At 47.3% G+C, this 16,993-nt stretch overlaps 1 protein-coding gene and 1 non-coding gene across 2 annotated transcripts; both read left to right on the forward strand.

Moving 5' to 3' along the window:
• The first annotated feature begins 1,042 nt into the window (after positions 1-1,042).
• LOC606308 (chitinase CLP) lies at positions 1,043-2,440 on the forward strand. The gene has a single exon (XM_044487113.1). The coding sequence runs from the start codon at positions 1,125-1,127 to the stop codon at positions 2,328-2,330; it is 1,206 nt and encodes a 401-aa protein (XP_044343048.1). The 5' UTR covers positions 1,043-1,124; the 3' UTR covers positions 2,331-2,440.
• Positions 2,441-3,419: 979 nt separating this feature from the next.
• TRNAR-UCG (transfer RNA arginine (anticodon UCG)) lies at positions 3,420-3,493 on the forward strand. Its single transcript has one exon. It is a non-coding gene; the product is annotated as a tRNA-Arg (tRNA).
• The last annotated feature ends 13,500 nt before the right edge of the window (positions 3,494-16,993 follow it).

The following is a 16,993-nucleotide window of genomic DNA, read 5'->3' on the forward strand; positions in this document are numbered from 1 at the left end:
AGAGCTGAGGCGAGGGTCTCGTCAAAGAGGATGCTTTGGGAGTTGATGTGGACCTGCGCAAAGGCGGGGGCGTCGGAGGGCGGAGAGGTGCATAGAGTGGCTAGGCAGCGGTGCAACTGGTCCTGGAAGTCCAGGCCCATGGCGTCTTTGATATGGAGGAGTGAGTGCAGCGTGATGCCCGAAGCATTGATGAATTGATGAGGAGGGTGAAGCGACGGGTCGAGCCGAACAAAGGGGGTCGAGGGGAGGCGGCAGGGGGCGCCGACAGTGGCAGGGGATGGCAGAGCAGGGCTGGGCAAGGTTGGCGGTGCGCCGGCGGCTGCGAGGGAAGGGCTGGGCAAGGGCAAGGGTAGGGCAAGGTGGGAAGGGGGAGGGGGCACCCGCTGGATCAGTAGATCGTGTACGACCCCGATAAATCCTGAACGTTCAGATCTTAAGAATATCATCCCGAATGTTTTCTCATGGCAACTTTAGTTTGGACACACAAAAAAAATTAGTTGATGTGAGGTGACAAATTTAATTGTTAAAACATAACAACTTTGTTTCAGTTTGTTTTTTGTCATAAAATTGCCATGTTCGTCAACCTCGTGTGAACTAAAGTTGTCATGAAAAACGTTTGGGTTATCATGCTTAAAATCCGAACATTCGAGATTTATCATTTCCGATAAACTAATGTTTACAATGTTTCCTAGTCGGTGTCCATGGAATTTTACTCGCAGGAGAGAGAAGTCAATTTCTGCTGGCCCTGCTTTTGCTCGGCCGTCGCACATTGGAAGCGACGAGAGAGCGAGTGTTCGGCGCCTACACGAGAGAAAGAACAATGTGGTGGGGTGGTGGGGTGGTGGGCCCCACATGCGTGGACTGGATGCGAGTCCGATTTGACCGCAACATGTGGGATCAGGTGGACGCGTAGGATCAGCATGGTTTGTCTACACACATTGCATGCATATCTTCCCGTTATCATCCCGTGTCGGCATGCACACTGGTCGCCGTTGAATCCGGTGGGCCGAGCTCACATGCTCCGGAACCCACGCACACGCACATGCTCCGGACATCCAGTTCCGCATTGGCAAATAAAACAATTCCACGGTCCTGACCATCTCCGTCCACTAGTGCGAGCAAAGATGGCACGGGTCCTCCTCCTCGTGCTGGCCGCCTCGCTCGTTGCGCTGGCGTCGTCCAAAGGCCTTCCGGTGCTCGCGCCGGTCACCAAGGACACCGCCACCTCCCTCTACACCATCCCCTTCCACGACGGCGCCAGCCTCGTCCTCGACGTCGCCGGCCCGCTCGTCTGGTCCACGTGCGAGGGTAGTCAGCCGCCGGCGGAGATCCCGTGCAGCAGCCCCACCTGCCTCCTCTCCAACGCCTACCCCGCCCCGGGCTGCCCCGCGCCAAGCTGCGGCAGCGACAGGCACGACAAGCCGTGCACGGCGTACCCATCCAACCCGGTCACCGGCGCGTGCGCCGCCGGGAGCCTCTTCCACACGAAGTTCGCAGCCAACACCACCGACGGGAATAAACCGGTTAGCGAGGTGAACGTCGGGGTCCTGGCGGCGTGCGCGCCGAGCAAGCTCCTGGCGTCGCTGCCCCGGGGCTCCACGGGCGTGGCCGGGCTCGCGAACTCCGGCCTAGCGCTGCCGGCGCAGGTGGCGTCCACGCAGAAGGTCGCCAACAGGTTCCTCCTCTGCCTCCCCACCGGCGGCCTTGGCGTGGCCATCTTCGGCGGCGGCCCGCTCCCGTGGCCGCAATTCACGCAGTCCATGGACTACACCCCGCTCGTCGCCAAGGGCGGCAGCCCCGCGCACTACATCTCGCTCAAGTCCATCAAAGTGGAGAACACCCGCGTCCCCGTATCGGAGCGGGCGCTCGCCACCGGCGGCGTGATGCTCAGCACGAGGCTGCCCTACGTCTTGCTCCGCCGCGACGTGTACCGCCCGTTCGTGGGCGCGTTCACCAAGGCCCTGGCGGCCCAGCCTGCCAACGGAGCGCCCGTGGCGCGCGCCGTGAAGCCTGTGGCGCCGTTCGAGCTCTGCTACGACACGAAGTCGCTGGGCAACAACCTCGGCGGGTACTGGGTGCCGAACGTTGGGCTGGCAGTCGACGGCGGGAGTGACTGGGCGATGACCGGGAAGAACTCGATGGTGGACGTCAAGCCGGGGACGGCGTGCGTTGCGTTCGTGGAGATGAAGGGGGTGGAGGCCGGCGACGGCAGGGCGCCGGCGGTGATCCTCGGAGGAGCCCAGATGGAGGACTTCGTGCTCGACTTCGACATGGAGAAGAAGCGGCTCGGGTTTCTCAGGCTGCCGCACTTTACGGGTTGCGGCAGCTAGAGCTTTCACTGCCTGTAATAATAAGTCTGTTTATTACTGTACAATGTACTTCGTCGACTACGGCATGTAATAAATAAGTTCTTTTGGACATTCAAGACCAAATTACTTCATCTGTTGACCTTGAATGTTTCTTTTGTTCACTTAAAATTAACCGTTAAATGGCCCACGTCAACATTTGGCATTTTTCTAGAACAGTTCGCTACATTTTTAATCATTAAATACATTTCTACGCATTTAGTTGTTATAATAAAATTTCAGAATGTAAATGCATAAAAAGGTAAATTGAGTAAAAAAAATTCATATTTGCGTTCTTAAGTCCATGTTTAGTCCTTATCAAAGAAATGAAAATGATTTTCAAACATGAGGGTGCCAGGAGATGACGCTGAACATTAAGATTCTTTTTTTAGTTGTCAAAAATGCAAATAACTTCCAAAAAGAATGAAATTTGGCATGATGCCCACCATTGACACCTAGAGGCGATGGTAAATGTTTGAGAAGGTTCTGCAAAAGTTGTGGCGTACATTACTTAGAAGCCGGACAATCTTTAAGAAAAGATCATGGTTTCGAGAGGAAACATGTCATCTTTGAAGGCAAAGCCACTACTGCCTTTTCTGTTGGCCTTGAATTTTTTTTTTGCATGGTAGTGTACGGCCTAGCTCTTGGTGTACGTATCAATTCTTGAGTTCGCTGTTGACACGTTTTGTGCCTTGAGAACCTGCACTAGGTGAGGGATGATAAGGTCTTTGAGGAGTGTTCATGCGCGACTGCTCGCTCAAATTCAACACTCATCTGCCTACTTCAACTACTTTCTCTATGGCAGACGACCACTTTGCCTTGACCATCATGGCCGGAGATGTTGTTGGACCGGAGTTTTTGGCACCCTCGTATGGTCTGACCCCCTTTTCTCTTGACATGTGTCATTGGTTCATATGTGTATATGCTTGATGTTTGTAGTCAGTTGTGTGTGATTTGTCATGTCAGTAATCTTACAATGATGCAAATCTGACCAGAGATTAAAGGAAACATACCTAATTTCCTAACATGAATTTGATGTATTACTGGTCCAGAACGTACATTTATCAGCACAGTGACCGCATAGCGCAGTGTATTAGCGCGTCTGACTTCGGATCAGAAGGTCGTGGGTTCGACTCCCACTGTGGTCGACGTTTTTTTTTTCTTTTCTCCTGTCAAACTTATCCTCAATACGGGAAGACAACTCTTATTAGTTATTAGACCATGGTTTGCACCGTTCTTTTTCCAACAATTTGACTGACGCAACACAGGCAAAATCACAAAAATAATACACACACAGAAGCAACTTGACTTTTTTTTTTCTTTTCTCCTGTCAAACTTATCCTCAGTACGGGAAGACAACTCTTATTAGTTATTAAGACCACGGTTTGCACCGTTTTTTTCCCAACAATTTGACTGACGCAACACAGGCAAAATCACAAAAATAATACACACACAGAAGCAACTTGCAGCAAGTGCCAAAACATTACCAGAGCACTGGATTTCCAATAAACTTCAGGCTCGGCCAAATCGCTGGTTTATCAAGTTCAGACTTCAGAGTAATGGACGTACACGGCTCAGCCAAACTGCTCCAACCACCCATTACAGCCAGCCCACACTAAGATGGTCGAAAGCAGGTAGTCCACCGCGCAAGGCTGGAACCAACGATCTCCAGGAGATAATACGACCAGTGTTTTCACTAGTGTCTGTCGACGATGCATGCATGCGCTCAACAGGATATATAGTACTAAAACCACGACGAGTAATTTGAAACGGAGGGAGTAACTGTGAGGTACACCACCTGCCCACCTGCCCTGAAGAAATATGTTAACATCTGAATCTACCAATCCACATGCCAGAGGGACTCCAAGGGAACCGCTTCGCTCTGTTCGAGACGACAGAGGCGACAGTTCCTGCCCTCTTTGAACACCGTTGAGGCGTAGATCTTCACCCCTCTCGGTCCGCTGCTCCGGCGGCTGGTGGATAGGGGTGGGCTCATGTTTCTCTTAAGGCTGTTTCACCGATTTAGGGCTTCGTATTGGTCTAGTAGTAACAGTTTGATGGGATTGGTGCTGCGTCGAATAAGGTGGCCTTGGTCCCTTTCTCACCACGGCAACATTCTTTTCAGCGGCGTTATTGAGTCGATGATCTCTGCCTGCCATTCGTTCGGATCTGTAAGCCTTATATTTTCTATGTCTGGCAGTTTGTCGTCTCTCATGACGCCGACAAGTGGGACAAATTGATGCCGGTATAAGGTTGGTGGCCCATTAGTGGTTGTTTGCATGGACTCCAATAGACTTATTTGTAATATTCTTTTATGTGGTGTCCTTTCTGCAAAGTTTCCTGGACATCTATCAGGTCCGGTTTTTCTGATAGTTTCTGCATGTGTGTGTGTGGAATCATACTCTGTTTTAATGATTAATATAATGTGTGCGGTCAAAAAAGAAAACATCTAAATCTACCATATGCGTCCACAAACAACAAAAAGTAAATTTTGTGTCCAGAATTTTGATATGCACAGCACAGCCAAGTTATTAACAACGACTGTGCTACAAACACTCGCATGAAGCATGTATCCAAAATGGTTGACAGCTGAACTGAAACAATACATAGTACTGATAATTGCAAACCGTGCAACAGGCAAATGCAGTAAGACATTAATAGATTTCAAGGGTCCCAGAACAGTACAATCACCATTCGCCGTGGTAGATGTAGTAGATAGATGCGTCTAGGCGGGTCTGTGATTGCTGGGTTATGTTGTTCTCGACTTGTTTTAAAGTTTGTTTAAAATATGTTTGTTTCCAATATAAAACTAATGGAAAAGCTGGTTCGATAAAGTTGACTATCATGGGATGACAAATTAAGCCTCTGGTTGTAGTTTTCTAATTGCAGTTGATTATGTTTTTTTAGAGAAAAGGCTATTGCCCGACTTTATAGATAAAGTCATACGAAAGAGTACAGGACCAACAGAGATCCTCATCACACCAAGTCTTACAGCCAAACAGGAACCAAGACAGACAGCAGTTTTAAACGGCACGCAGACCTGAATGAGATAAAGGGGTACGCAGGCCACCACCTATGAGACAAAAGAACCGGCAGCTATGATGAAACAACATCGGCTGGGGAGGATAGCAAATTGGTAGATGCCCGCACTTTGTTGATCAGCATCTCTAGCCCGTCACGGTCCGCCTCCCTAGCAATAATTTCCACTGCTGCAAGAGTATAGACATTTTGAACAAAACATCAGCAGGTTTGTTAGGGAAGACGCCCTTAATAGTAAACTTGTTCCGAATAGTCCAGAGAGCCCAGCAAAGGGCGCCCATCCCAGTCCAGAATAGCCTCCTGGCCCGGCCATTCAGGCCATTCGAAATAGATCGAACATCAGCAAAATTGCCAGGAGACCAAGGTCTCGCATACCATGACCGAATGCAACCCCAAGCCAGCAGGGCTAGATCACATTTAAAGAAAATATTGTTAGTATCTTCGAGGGAGGAACAGAGAGAACAGAAAGCAGAGCCAGGCCCGTTCCTTTTCTAAATCTGGTCAGCCGAGGGAAGCCGGCCCCTGAAGGCCTGGCATAGGAAGATTTTAATCTTAGGAGGAATCCTAGACGACCAAATACTCTTGAACCTCGAGGTAGTGGGGCCAGCGATGACGCGACTATACAGAGACTTGACCGAAAACTTCCCCGAAGCCGTATGAGGCTAAGAAACAGAGTCCGCCTCCTCCGAGAGCGCAGGGAACAAGGCAGCAAGGCGATGCCAGTCGCCCAACTCTTCAGGAGAGAGGGTCCTCCGAAATCCCAGGTCCCATCCGTTAAGTGAAAGCTCAGAAATTGAAATCTCGGGGTTGGAGCAATAAGAGAATAAACCTGGGAAAGAAGACGCCAAGGAGGCGTCCCTAGTCCACCAATCCAACCAGAAATGAGTCGAGGCCCCGTCGTTGACCACAAACTTGACGTGGGAACGGAACACGTCCCTAACCTTGACAATGTCCACCCAAAACTGAGAAGCTCCGATTGGATTCGCAAACATAGGACTTCCATTCGGGAAGTATTTTGCTCTTAAGATCCGAAGCCACAATGAGTCCGGACTAGTGGTCATGATTCTCCACCACCGTTTGACAATGAGACAAGGGTTCATCACTTGAGTATTAAGAATCCCATGCCCCCTAGGCTTTTGGGTTTGCAAATGATGTCCCATTTAACCAATCTGTATTTACGTTTGTTCTCAGCTGAATTCTAGAAGAAGGCCCCTCTATGTTTGTCAAAACCCGCATGGGTTCCCTTGGAAAGTCTGAAGAAGTTCATGGTAAACATAGGAAGGGAAGATAGGCAGGAGTTGACGAGGGCCACTTTGCCCGCAACGTATTGTATCTGCCTTGCCAAGGGAGAACTCTGTTCCCCACCTTATCTAACAGAGGTTTAAACTCGCTAGAGAACAACCGCCATGGAGATATCGGGAGCCCTAAGTATTTGAAAGAGAAGGCACCCAGGGAACAATTTAGCAAGCGGGAGATTCTTAAAGCTTCAGCCACATCTACGCCCATAACAATGGCCTCACTCTTAGATAGGTTGACTTTGAGCCCCGACAAGGCTTCAAAACATAGGAGAATGAACTTGAGATTGGCAATACACGAGTCATCTGCCTCCACCAGAATGATCGTGTCGTCCGCATATTGGACATGAGTGAGACCCTGAGGGATTAGCTAGGAAATCACAGGAGAGATATGGCCTGCCAAAGCCGCCCTATCCAGCATGCATGATAGTGCATCAGCAACAAAGATGAACAAAATGGGGGACGTCGGATCTCCTTGCCGAAGGCCACGACCATTGGCAAAGTAATTACTGACAGAGCCGTTGATAGACACGGCAGTATGACCCCCAGAGACCAGTTGCATCAGCTGATGCACAACTCCAGGATCAAAACCCTTAGCACACAGGACCTGTCTAAGGAAATCCCAACTAACTGAATCGCTAGCTTTTTCAAAGTCGAGCTTAAGGATTAAAGCTTTGGAGCCCCTCTTCCTAAGATCATGCACAACCTCATGCAAGCAGAGAATGCTATCGAGGATAAACCTACCCTTTATGAAAGCGGACTTGGATAAGCTAATGGTACGGTGAGCCACAAGGGTTTAACCTAGTCGCCATGCACTTGGCAGGGAACTTAGCAAAGTTGGTAATCAACGCAATGGGACGGAATTGAGATATAGAATCAACACCTTTGACTTTTGGCATGAGGGTGAGGACAACGTAATTCAAACGAGAAATGTCGACCGTGCCAAGCCAAAAACCTTAAATGATTTTGCACACAAGCGACTAAAGGGAAGGCTAGAAGCGTTTAAAGAAAGGGATCGAGAAACCATTAGGGCCCCAAGCCGAATGAATGTTGGCAGAATTGATTGCCACTTCAATCTGCAGTTAATTATGTAACCAACTGCAATATCTTTTTCAATGGAATTTTGTACACATATCACTATCTTCATGATATGTATATTTTTTCATCCCAAAGAATTAATCTGTATATTTGCATCTCAAGTATTTTTGACGTTGTTATTTTATGTGAGAAGATAATCTGCATGGTCAATGTTCAATTTCCTATTGCAAGCGATGGCTATTCCAAGTTGGTGGCTTGTGCCCTAAGAATGTAGTCAACTCTCCAGCAGGCCAGCACATGTACGTACTCCCTCCGTTTTTATTTACTCCGTATATTAGAGTTGACTGAATTCAAATTTTGTAAAGTTTAATCAAATTTATAGAAAAAATATAAATATTTAGCATAACAAATCTATATGATGAGAAAGTACATTCAACAACAAATCTAATGGTATTGATTTGTTATTGTATATGTTAATATTTTTTGTCTATAAACTTTGTCAAAGTTTATAAAGGTTGACTTTGACTAAAACTAATATGCGGAGTAAATAAAAACGGAGGAAGTACGTTGTATAGTCAAAGCTGTGTTCTATGACCGTACCACTGCTCCGATCGACATCAATTAATCTTTTAAGTTAGGCGCGTAGCTATTGGTAGCAGTCAACTTCTTTGATGTGTGAACAGTGAGTTCATATGCACGTCCTTATCCACGCATGCATGAGTTGCCTGTGGGCTAAATACAGGCAGCCACTGCTCAAAGTCAAAACTCAAAAGTCAACAATCAAAGCATGTCACGTGCTTCCACAGCCATCCAGAATTCAGCACAGTCAAATAAAACTGGCCGCAGCCTAGATGGAAGAACAATGGGAAGCTAGTATCTAGTACTCCCTTCGTTTCTTCTTAGTCTGCATATAAAAATTGGTCAAAGTCAAACTTTGTAAAGTTTGACCGACCTTGTAAAAAAAATATGGACACCTACAATACTAAAGCTATATGGTATGAAAATTAATTTCATGATGCATCTAACAATATTGATTTCATATTGTGAATCTTGATTTTTTTTCTAAAAACTTAATCAAAGTTAATAAAATTTGACTTTGACCAAATCTTATATGCAGATTAAAAAATGGCGGGAGTACAAATCATATTTTCTCGACGAAGAAAATAAATAAATATCAAGAAGATACTGATTACACATGGCTCCTGCAACAACTTGATATCAATCAGAGCTAGCCAAACAGGCCGGCCCGGCCCGCCGTAAACGTGTCTGGCACGGCACAGCCCGCCAGGGCACGATTAATAGCCGGGCCGCGTCATGCCGGCCCACATGCTGCAGGAAGTAGCCCAAGCACGACACGGGAGTTAAGCGGGCCGGCTTGTGGCACGTTTAGGCACGCCGGCCCGTGTTGGTTTGATTTTTTTTCTTGCGAAATACCTTCAAAAAACATGGGGGAAAAGCCAAAAAATGTAAAAAATACGGTGAAGTATTACAAAAAGATTAAAAAAAATACAAATTAGAGCACTACAAATGTATGCATGCACTACACAATTATTGAACATATTAAAGTACTAGGTATTTATGTAGGACGTATATATTTATATATTTCAGAAAAGTTAAACGGGCCGTCTATGTGCCCAGCCTCTAGGCTCAAGCATGGCCCATGGCATGCTACGTGCCATGCCTGGCCCATTGAGCCCGGGCCGTGCCGTGCTTGGGCCATGCCGTTCCTGTGTGCTACCGGGCCAGCCCAGTTAGCATGGCCCATTTGGCCAGCTATAATATCAATAGCTAATGAGGATACTGAGGATACACCCAACTAAATTATCAAAAGAAGAAAAAAACTAAGATCCATGCCAAGCAATCACACCATCCTTGAAAAAAAATCAAGACTATGAGAATGGTTCATCAAAAGCAACGTCCACGCGCCTGAGCCACCTTTGAAAAATCCAACTAGTAAAGGTCGGACCATGAGTTTTCACCACGAGGATCAATTCTGAACAACCTTCACGCAACGCCGTCAACAAGGTAACATTGAGAAAATAACCATCATTGCCAACTAGAACCAATCAAGGTCAGACCTTGGGTTTTCACATAAAGCTTAGGACTGGATACTCGAGCAAGCATCCCTAAACAAAGTCCATGTGTGTTACCTCCACCAATTGCTGGCCCAACGAAGACAATATGGATGTGGATGATCTTTGTCAGGACCGGGTTTTTCGGGATATCATTTTCCCAAAAAAAATTGGTCCTTGTGCTCACCAGTCCCAGGATTACTGTTAGCTGATGAGGCACCAACTTGATACAGAGATTCCAAGCAAAATACAAAATATATAGTACAATACCATGCTGGCTTATGAGTACAACACAAGGTTTCTAGTGGCTGATGGCGGAAGCGGTTTGTGGTACATCAGTGTCTATGGGACTCAATTTCCCACAGGAACAACTGACCTGGATAACTCCTATCTTCGCGAGGCTGCTATCACCATTGCGTAGGTTCCGGAGCTGTCATCCCAACGCTCCTCTCCATGCAAGAAATTTGGCCAAGACAATAGCCAGGGACAAGCCAGTGAGTACTTTGAATGTACTCGCAAACATTATGAATACAGGTATAATATAACAAATGATAATCATGCTCTGAAATATTTTATGATCACAATGTCAGTCACAAAATAAAAATCCATGATGCACGCAAGCAGGTTATTCATATACAACATAATATGCAATAAGGGAGTAGAAATAGAATGCACCGATCTGGTGTCTGAAGTGACGCCTCGAAAGGATAATAATATAAAGCATGCCTCAGTTGGGCGTCTGAGCGACACCACATAAAGGGCTTATAAATAAAAGAAATATCAAGCGTGCCACAGTCGGGCGTCTGTGCGACACCACATAAAGGGCTTATAAAAGAATAATCACAGTGAATATCCAGTAGGTAGAACCGTCCCAGGGATACTCAATAATTCAAAACATGTAAATGGTTAGTCCATAATAATAGTAATCATAATCATCATGAGTCACAAGTCATGATCCATGTTCTGGTTTAGCAATTTTTCCTCCGAAGACCGACACTTGACCCATCCCAGACTGTAGTCCTTAACCATGGACACGACTATTCGAATAGATATAATCTCTACAGAGGATGCACTCTTTACCCACGAGTAACAGATTCCTATAGTCCATCGGGACTAATTCTGTCTTCGGTCTTTTAATTGAAAACACACCTGACCGCACACACCAGCCTAACTTACCGGTGTCTGGAATCACCCACGACACCCGTTAAGTGAAACTCTAAGTGGGGAGGCTACAACCTCGACTAGCATGGGATCACAAAATTTGCAACGCACGCAAACTAGGGGAGCTACCCCCTCGGCTCCAAGCGGAAACACCCATGCCCTCGGACCAGGTGGCATGTCTATCGGATGCAGCCGGTATCTTCCACCATGGCCTCTCTGTACGGTGTGTGCTAGGAGGGGGTTGACAACTTATTGAACCGTACCCTACCTATGGCAGGGACAAGTGGTAGTACGAAACAAGTATGGCGGTTACTGGAACAAGACTCGATCTATGATCGACTCAGGAGGTTATAGCATTTCCTGCATGATTAGCATAAGAAATATATTTCACACCAATCAGACAGAATCACCACTCATCATACCTCACCATGCCTTACCGGACACAACCGTCTTGACGAAGAACTAGAGACACGCTCGTGTCTACCCAAGACAGAGGCTTTCCTGGATTCCTTCCGGTAGGCATGAAAGGCATACGAGGGTGATTACTATCACAAACATATCAAATTCCAACAGCACGGAATCATCAATATGTACTCATGAGTATGATCATGTCATCACATAAAATAACGAATACTCCGTGTTAAGGTGGTGTTGTAACCGCATCAAACAACACACAACAATATTATGCCAGGGTTCAGAAAGCTTGCCTTCAAGAGTATGCAAGTGGGGGTGCACTTTTTGAAAGTTGCTTCCTTCTTCAAAATCCTATTTTAAGAAAATTTAAATTAACACATAGTTTCAGAACAGTACAAAAAAGTTGTTTGGACAATTTTCAAATAAATATGAAAATAAACTAGACAAAATTTGAGAAACAACAGAAAAAAAATCAAATCAATTGGACTTGTATTTTAAAAGTTATAGCTAGTCAAAGTTTATTTTTAATAAAAATCGGAAAAAGAAAACGGTTCGGGGAGTAATACGTTTTCGAACAGGAGGAAACATACTCTAGGTTTTACGCTTCCACTAAAGCCAGCACGGGCCGTTGCTGGGTCACTGACAGTGGGTCCATCGGGCCCACTGGTCAGGTTTGACCAGTCGCCCGCGCCTTCTTTCTCCTCTGGCCGAGTAGAGGTGGAGCTCCGGCGATTGCCGCCGACGAACGGCGGCTCCCCACGGGATTCCGAGGGCAGGGATGGATCCGCCAGTCTAGTGCAGTCCTCCCAGTGGTCGAGAGGGTCGTGGGGACAAAGGGGGTTGCCGGCGGCGAGCTCCGCGACGGGCGGTGGCTTCTGGTGGATCGGGGTCTCGAGCTACGGTGGCTCCCGATCTGGTTTGAGAGGTGGGGTAGCTCCGCAAGGTCTAGGGGAGACGGTGGCACTGGATGGACGGGGGAGGCCCTGCTCGCGACGAACGGGACCGAAATGTGGCGGCGGCCGAACTGACCGGAGATGGGGAAGACGGCCTCCCTCCATCGATTACTGGCCATGGGAGCACTAGGGGGATGGTCTGAGGTCGCCTAAGGGTCTGGACGAGCTCGGGGGCTCCTTTTATAGGCGGTCAAGGTCGGTTCCGACGGCGGCAGTGGATAGGAATGGCGAACTGCCGTTCTGTAGCCAGGGGGCGCGTGGCGATGGCTGGCAGGGTCTGGCAGGGCGAGAGGATGAGCTTGAGCTGTTCTAGGTGCAGCTGGCGGGCGAGGGTGGTCGGGGCGGCGCCGTCCATGGCAGGAGCCTGCTGCGGGCCACGGCCGACCTGACGGTGGCTCTGCGGGGCTCCAGGGGTGGCTTGGATGGCTCTGATGAGCGGATGAGAACGGGGCGCGGCCCTGCGGGTGAGCAAAGGCCAGGGGCAGGCTGCGGCGGCTTGGTTGCGCGCGCGCGTGCAAAACGGGTGCTCTGGGCGCGCCCAGAGCACGCACGCCAGGTGCTCAACGAAATGCCAACGCATGCGAGGAGGCTTGGATGAGGCTGGGGATTAATAGGTCTAGGTTAGAGTTGGCTAGGAGATTAGTGGACATGGCTGCTGGGTCAGGGGATCAAGTCCACAATGTAGACTAAAAACTATGCCCAAAACTGGCCATGCACACAAGGTGCTCGACAGAATGCCATGGGCATCTGGGCATCTCTTCTAGTGGCCAAAATCTCTAGATCAGAGTCTCTTTAGGTGTAGGTGATGGTGGCAAGCACTAGTAGAAAAAGGGCCTATTGTCCCGGTTCGTAAGGGCCTTTTGTCCCGGTTCCTGAACCGGGACTAAAGGGTCAGTACTAATGCCCTGTCCCTTTAGTCCCGGTTCAATCCAGAACCGGGACAGATGGGCCTCCACATGGCCTGCGCGCGGAGCCCAGGCAGGAGGGCCTTTGGTCCCGGTTGGTGGCACCAACCGGGACCAATAGGCATCCACGCGTCAGCATTTCTGTGGTTGGGGTTTTTGTTTATTTTGAAAGGGGGGGGGGGGGTTGGGGGTTTTGGGGGATTAATTTAGGTGTTTCATATATTGTGTTAGCTAGCTATAATTAATAGAGAGAAGTGTCCTCTCTTATGTCCGTGCTTGGTTGACGCTACGTACTATACATACATATAGAGAGGACTAGACACGCTAGCTAGCTAGTAAGCAAACGAAGGAAATAGAAGATTGTCATGAACATATATGCATACAGAGAGAAGTGATATCGATCACCTCTCCTTCTCCGAGAGATTGGTCGAACAACAAGTTCTCGTATATCTATCCGACACTACCGGCTACATATATACAATAATTATCTCTTACAAATATAATCTCCTAACATACAGATGCATGGTTCACATAGTATTCTCCGTCTTCAGCGATCACGTGGTCAAGAAAGAATGCCGCCAATTCCTCTTGAATTGCTCGCATGCGAGCTGGTGCTAGGAGTTCATCCCGCTTCCGAAACATCTAATTTGAAGAAGGGGGTCAATACATATATATATGAATGAATGAAACTCAACACAAATGATGGTAATAAAATAAAATTATGAATGTTGTTATTTACGCACTTCATATTGTTTGTCAGAGTAGCCCCACTCACAGGTCGTGTGGCGGATGGTCTCGCAAATGTAGTATCCACAGAAATCATTCCCTTGTTCCTACCACAACCACTTTACAAGAAATAGAGGTCAATCAAACTGATAAGCAAGAATGCCAAATGGTATTGATGAAACTAGCGCTTGAATCACTAGGAGATGCGCGGAACATGCTACTATAGTACTTACTTTCGGGTGTCTAAATTGCAGCTTCTTCGGGAGTCCCGTAGCTTTTTTGGTGAATTTTTTCCAAACCCTGCCAGACAAAGAAAACAATTACCTGATATATCAGGAAATGAACAAACTTGCTGATATGGTGGATAATGATCGATTTAACTTACTTCTCGAGCATTTGAGTCATGTCCGCATAGTCCTGGGGATCTTTTCGTCTTGAGTCTAAGACGGTTACTAGTCCCTTCTCAAGCTTAATCTCTAGGAGAATATAGTGGAAACTGCACACGCATGCATAACTCATCAATTACATTACTATAACCTTGACTAATATATAAGGGAAACCGAATATGCACAAGACAGTAACACTCACTTGAAGTTGTAAGGAAAGAGTATTATATCTTTGTTTTCATTTATTACCAACGATCGTAGCAAGTTGGCCTCGGTATCTGCGGCATGAAATTTAACCTGAGTTGCATCTATGAGATTTTGTTAATGAACCCAATATCACCGATTTGTCTTTTCTTCAATTCGACGATCTTCAATCTGCATAATATAGTGAGGATAATTATAAACACATGCAATGAAAGAGTTGAGCTATATAGAGACTTAATGACAGAAGTAGTACTACTTACAGATAGTCGCAGGTGACCGTTGCTTTATCGAGGGCCAATTGATTGAAAAACTGAAAGAACTCCTCAAATGGAATAGGCAACAGTTCAATTCCAACAAGGTCATGCTCCTCTTTAACTCTCACATACAAAGTACTCCTCCCTCCAGACTCTCTGCAGATTTTCAAGTACCAATCATGCAATCTTCGCATCATCGTTGATAGAGATCTTTCATCTTTGACGAGAGGCTTCCCGTACTCGTATCTTTGTATCTGCACCTCCATGAAATCATAATGTACATCGTCGGGCAGGTAATCTATAACGCCCTTGATGCGGCTATATCTCCCACGTGTCGAAGCACGACTTAGAGGCATAACCGCATTGAAAGCAATATCGCAAGTGAGGTAATCTTCACACAACCCATATAATACATAAGGGAAAGAGATACATAGTTGGCTTACAATCGCAACTTCACACAATTACATGAATAAAGCATTACATCAACCAGATACAATCAAGGTCCGACTACGGAACCAAAATGAAAGAAGACTACCCCAAAAGCTACACAGATTCCTGATCATCCCGACTGGGCTCCACTACTGATCAACTAGAAAGAAACAACACAAAGGACAAGATCTTCATCGAGCTCCTCCTTGAGCTTGGTTGCGCCATCTGCACGGACTCATCGACACCTGCAAGCTAGTTTTGGAAGTATATGTGAGTCACGGGGACTCAGCAATCTCACACCCTCGCGATCAAGACTATTTAAGCTTATGGGTAAGGTAAAGGTATGAGGTGGAGCTGCAGCAAGCGACTAGCATATATGGTGGCTAACATACGCAAATGAGAGCGGGAAGAGAAGGCAAAAGCACGATCGAAAATCTATGATCAAGAAGTGATCCTAGAACAACCTACGTCAAGCATTACTCCAACACCGTGTTCACTTCCCGGACTCCGCCGGAAAGAGACCATCGCGGTTACACACGCGGTTGATGTATTTTAATTAAGGTCAACTTCAGGTTTTCTACAACCGGACATTAACAAATTCCCATCTTCCCATAACCGCGGGCACGACTTTTGAAAGTTCAAATCCCTGCAGGGGTGTCCCAACTTAGCCCATGACAAGCTCTCACGGTCAACGAAGGAATAGACCTCCTCCCGAGACATTCCGATCAGACTCGGTATCCTGGTTCTACAAGACATCCTCAACAATGGTAAAACAAGTCCAGCAAAGCCGCCTGATGCGCCGACATCCTGAAAGGAGCTGCACATATCTCATTCCCAGGGCAACACCGGATGAGACATCCTACTAGTAAAACCAGCCCTCAAGTTTCCCCGAGGTGGCACTACTAGGGAAAACCTTATACACAGAATCTTAGCAGCAACGCGGTCTAAGACGCTACTACTAATTAGCAGCAACGAGCTTTAGAAAAGAGCGCTGCTAATGACTGAGTAGCAGTAGCGCTCTAGGTGAAAAGAGTGCTACTACTATAATTGCCACGGTGTTGCCTCCAGGAAAGATATAGTAGTAGCGCCCTTCCCGTGGACGCGCTACTGCTAAAGAACTTAGTAGCAGCAGTTTTGCTCAAAACTCGCTGCTGCTAAGTATGCCCGCAACTAATTAAGTTTAGTCCCATACTGCTAAGCGAACAAGGTGTTTACCACCTTAAATATGTTGCTTCTCAACCTATCTCGAGCACTTGGTCTTCATTGAACTATATGTGTATGATTTGTGGTTGCAATATGAATCCTCGCCTGTACCTATACAGGTACAGTGAGGATTCATGTTGACTATTTAGATTATACACAAAAAGATCAATGATGACCAATGTATATTTTTGATGTTTTTACTAAACAAAAGAAATAACTGCTTCCATTAGCAGTAGCGGTTTTCCCCAAAACGCGTTGTAGATAAGTTAGCTATAGCGCGTCTTCTGTACGTGCGCTACTGCTAGTTTGAGTTAACCACCCCCCGCATCAAAATTTCGCTAAGTCCTCCTCCCCCCCACCGGCCTGTTCCCCTACTCCCTGTCGCCGCCGCCCGAGCCCGAGCGCGCCTGCGTCCTCACCACTGCCGCCGCCCGCCCTCAACCTCACCGCCGCCGCTCTCGACCACACTGTCGCCGCCCTCGACCTCACCGCCGCCTCCCTCGACCGAGCCTGCCGAGCCCACCGCCCAGGACCGCCGCCCTCCCGATCCTGAACCCGCCCTCGCCGCC

This window comes from Triticum aestivum, chromosome 3A, assembly GCF_018294505.1.
Source record: "Triticum aestivum cultivar Chinese Spring chromosome 3A, IWGSC CS RefSeq v2.1, whole genome shotgun sequence".
Classification (NCBI taxonomy): Eukaryota; Viridiplantae; Streptophyta; class Magnoliopsida; order Poales; family Poaceae; genus Triticum; species Triticum aestivum.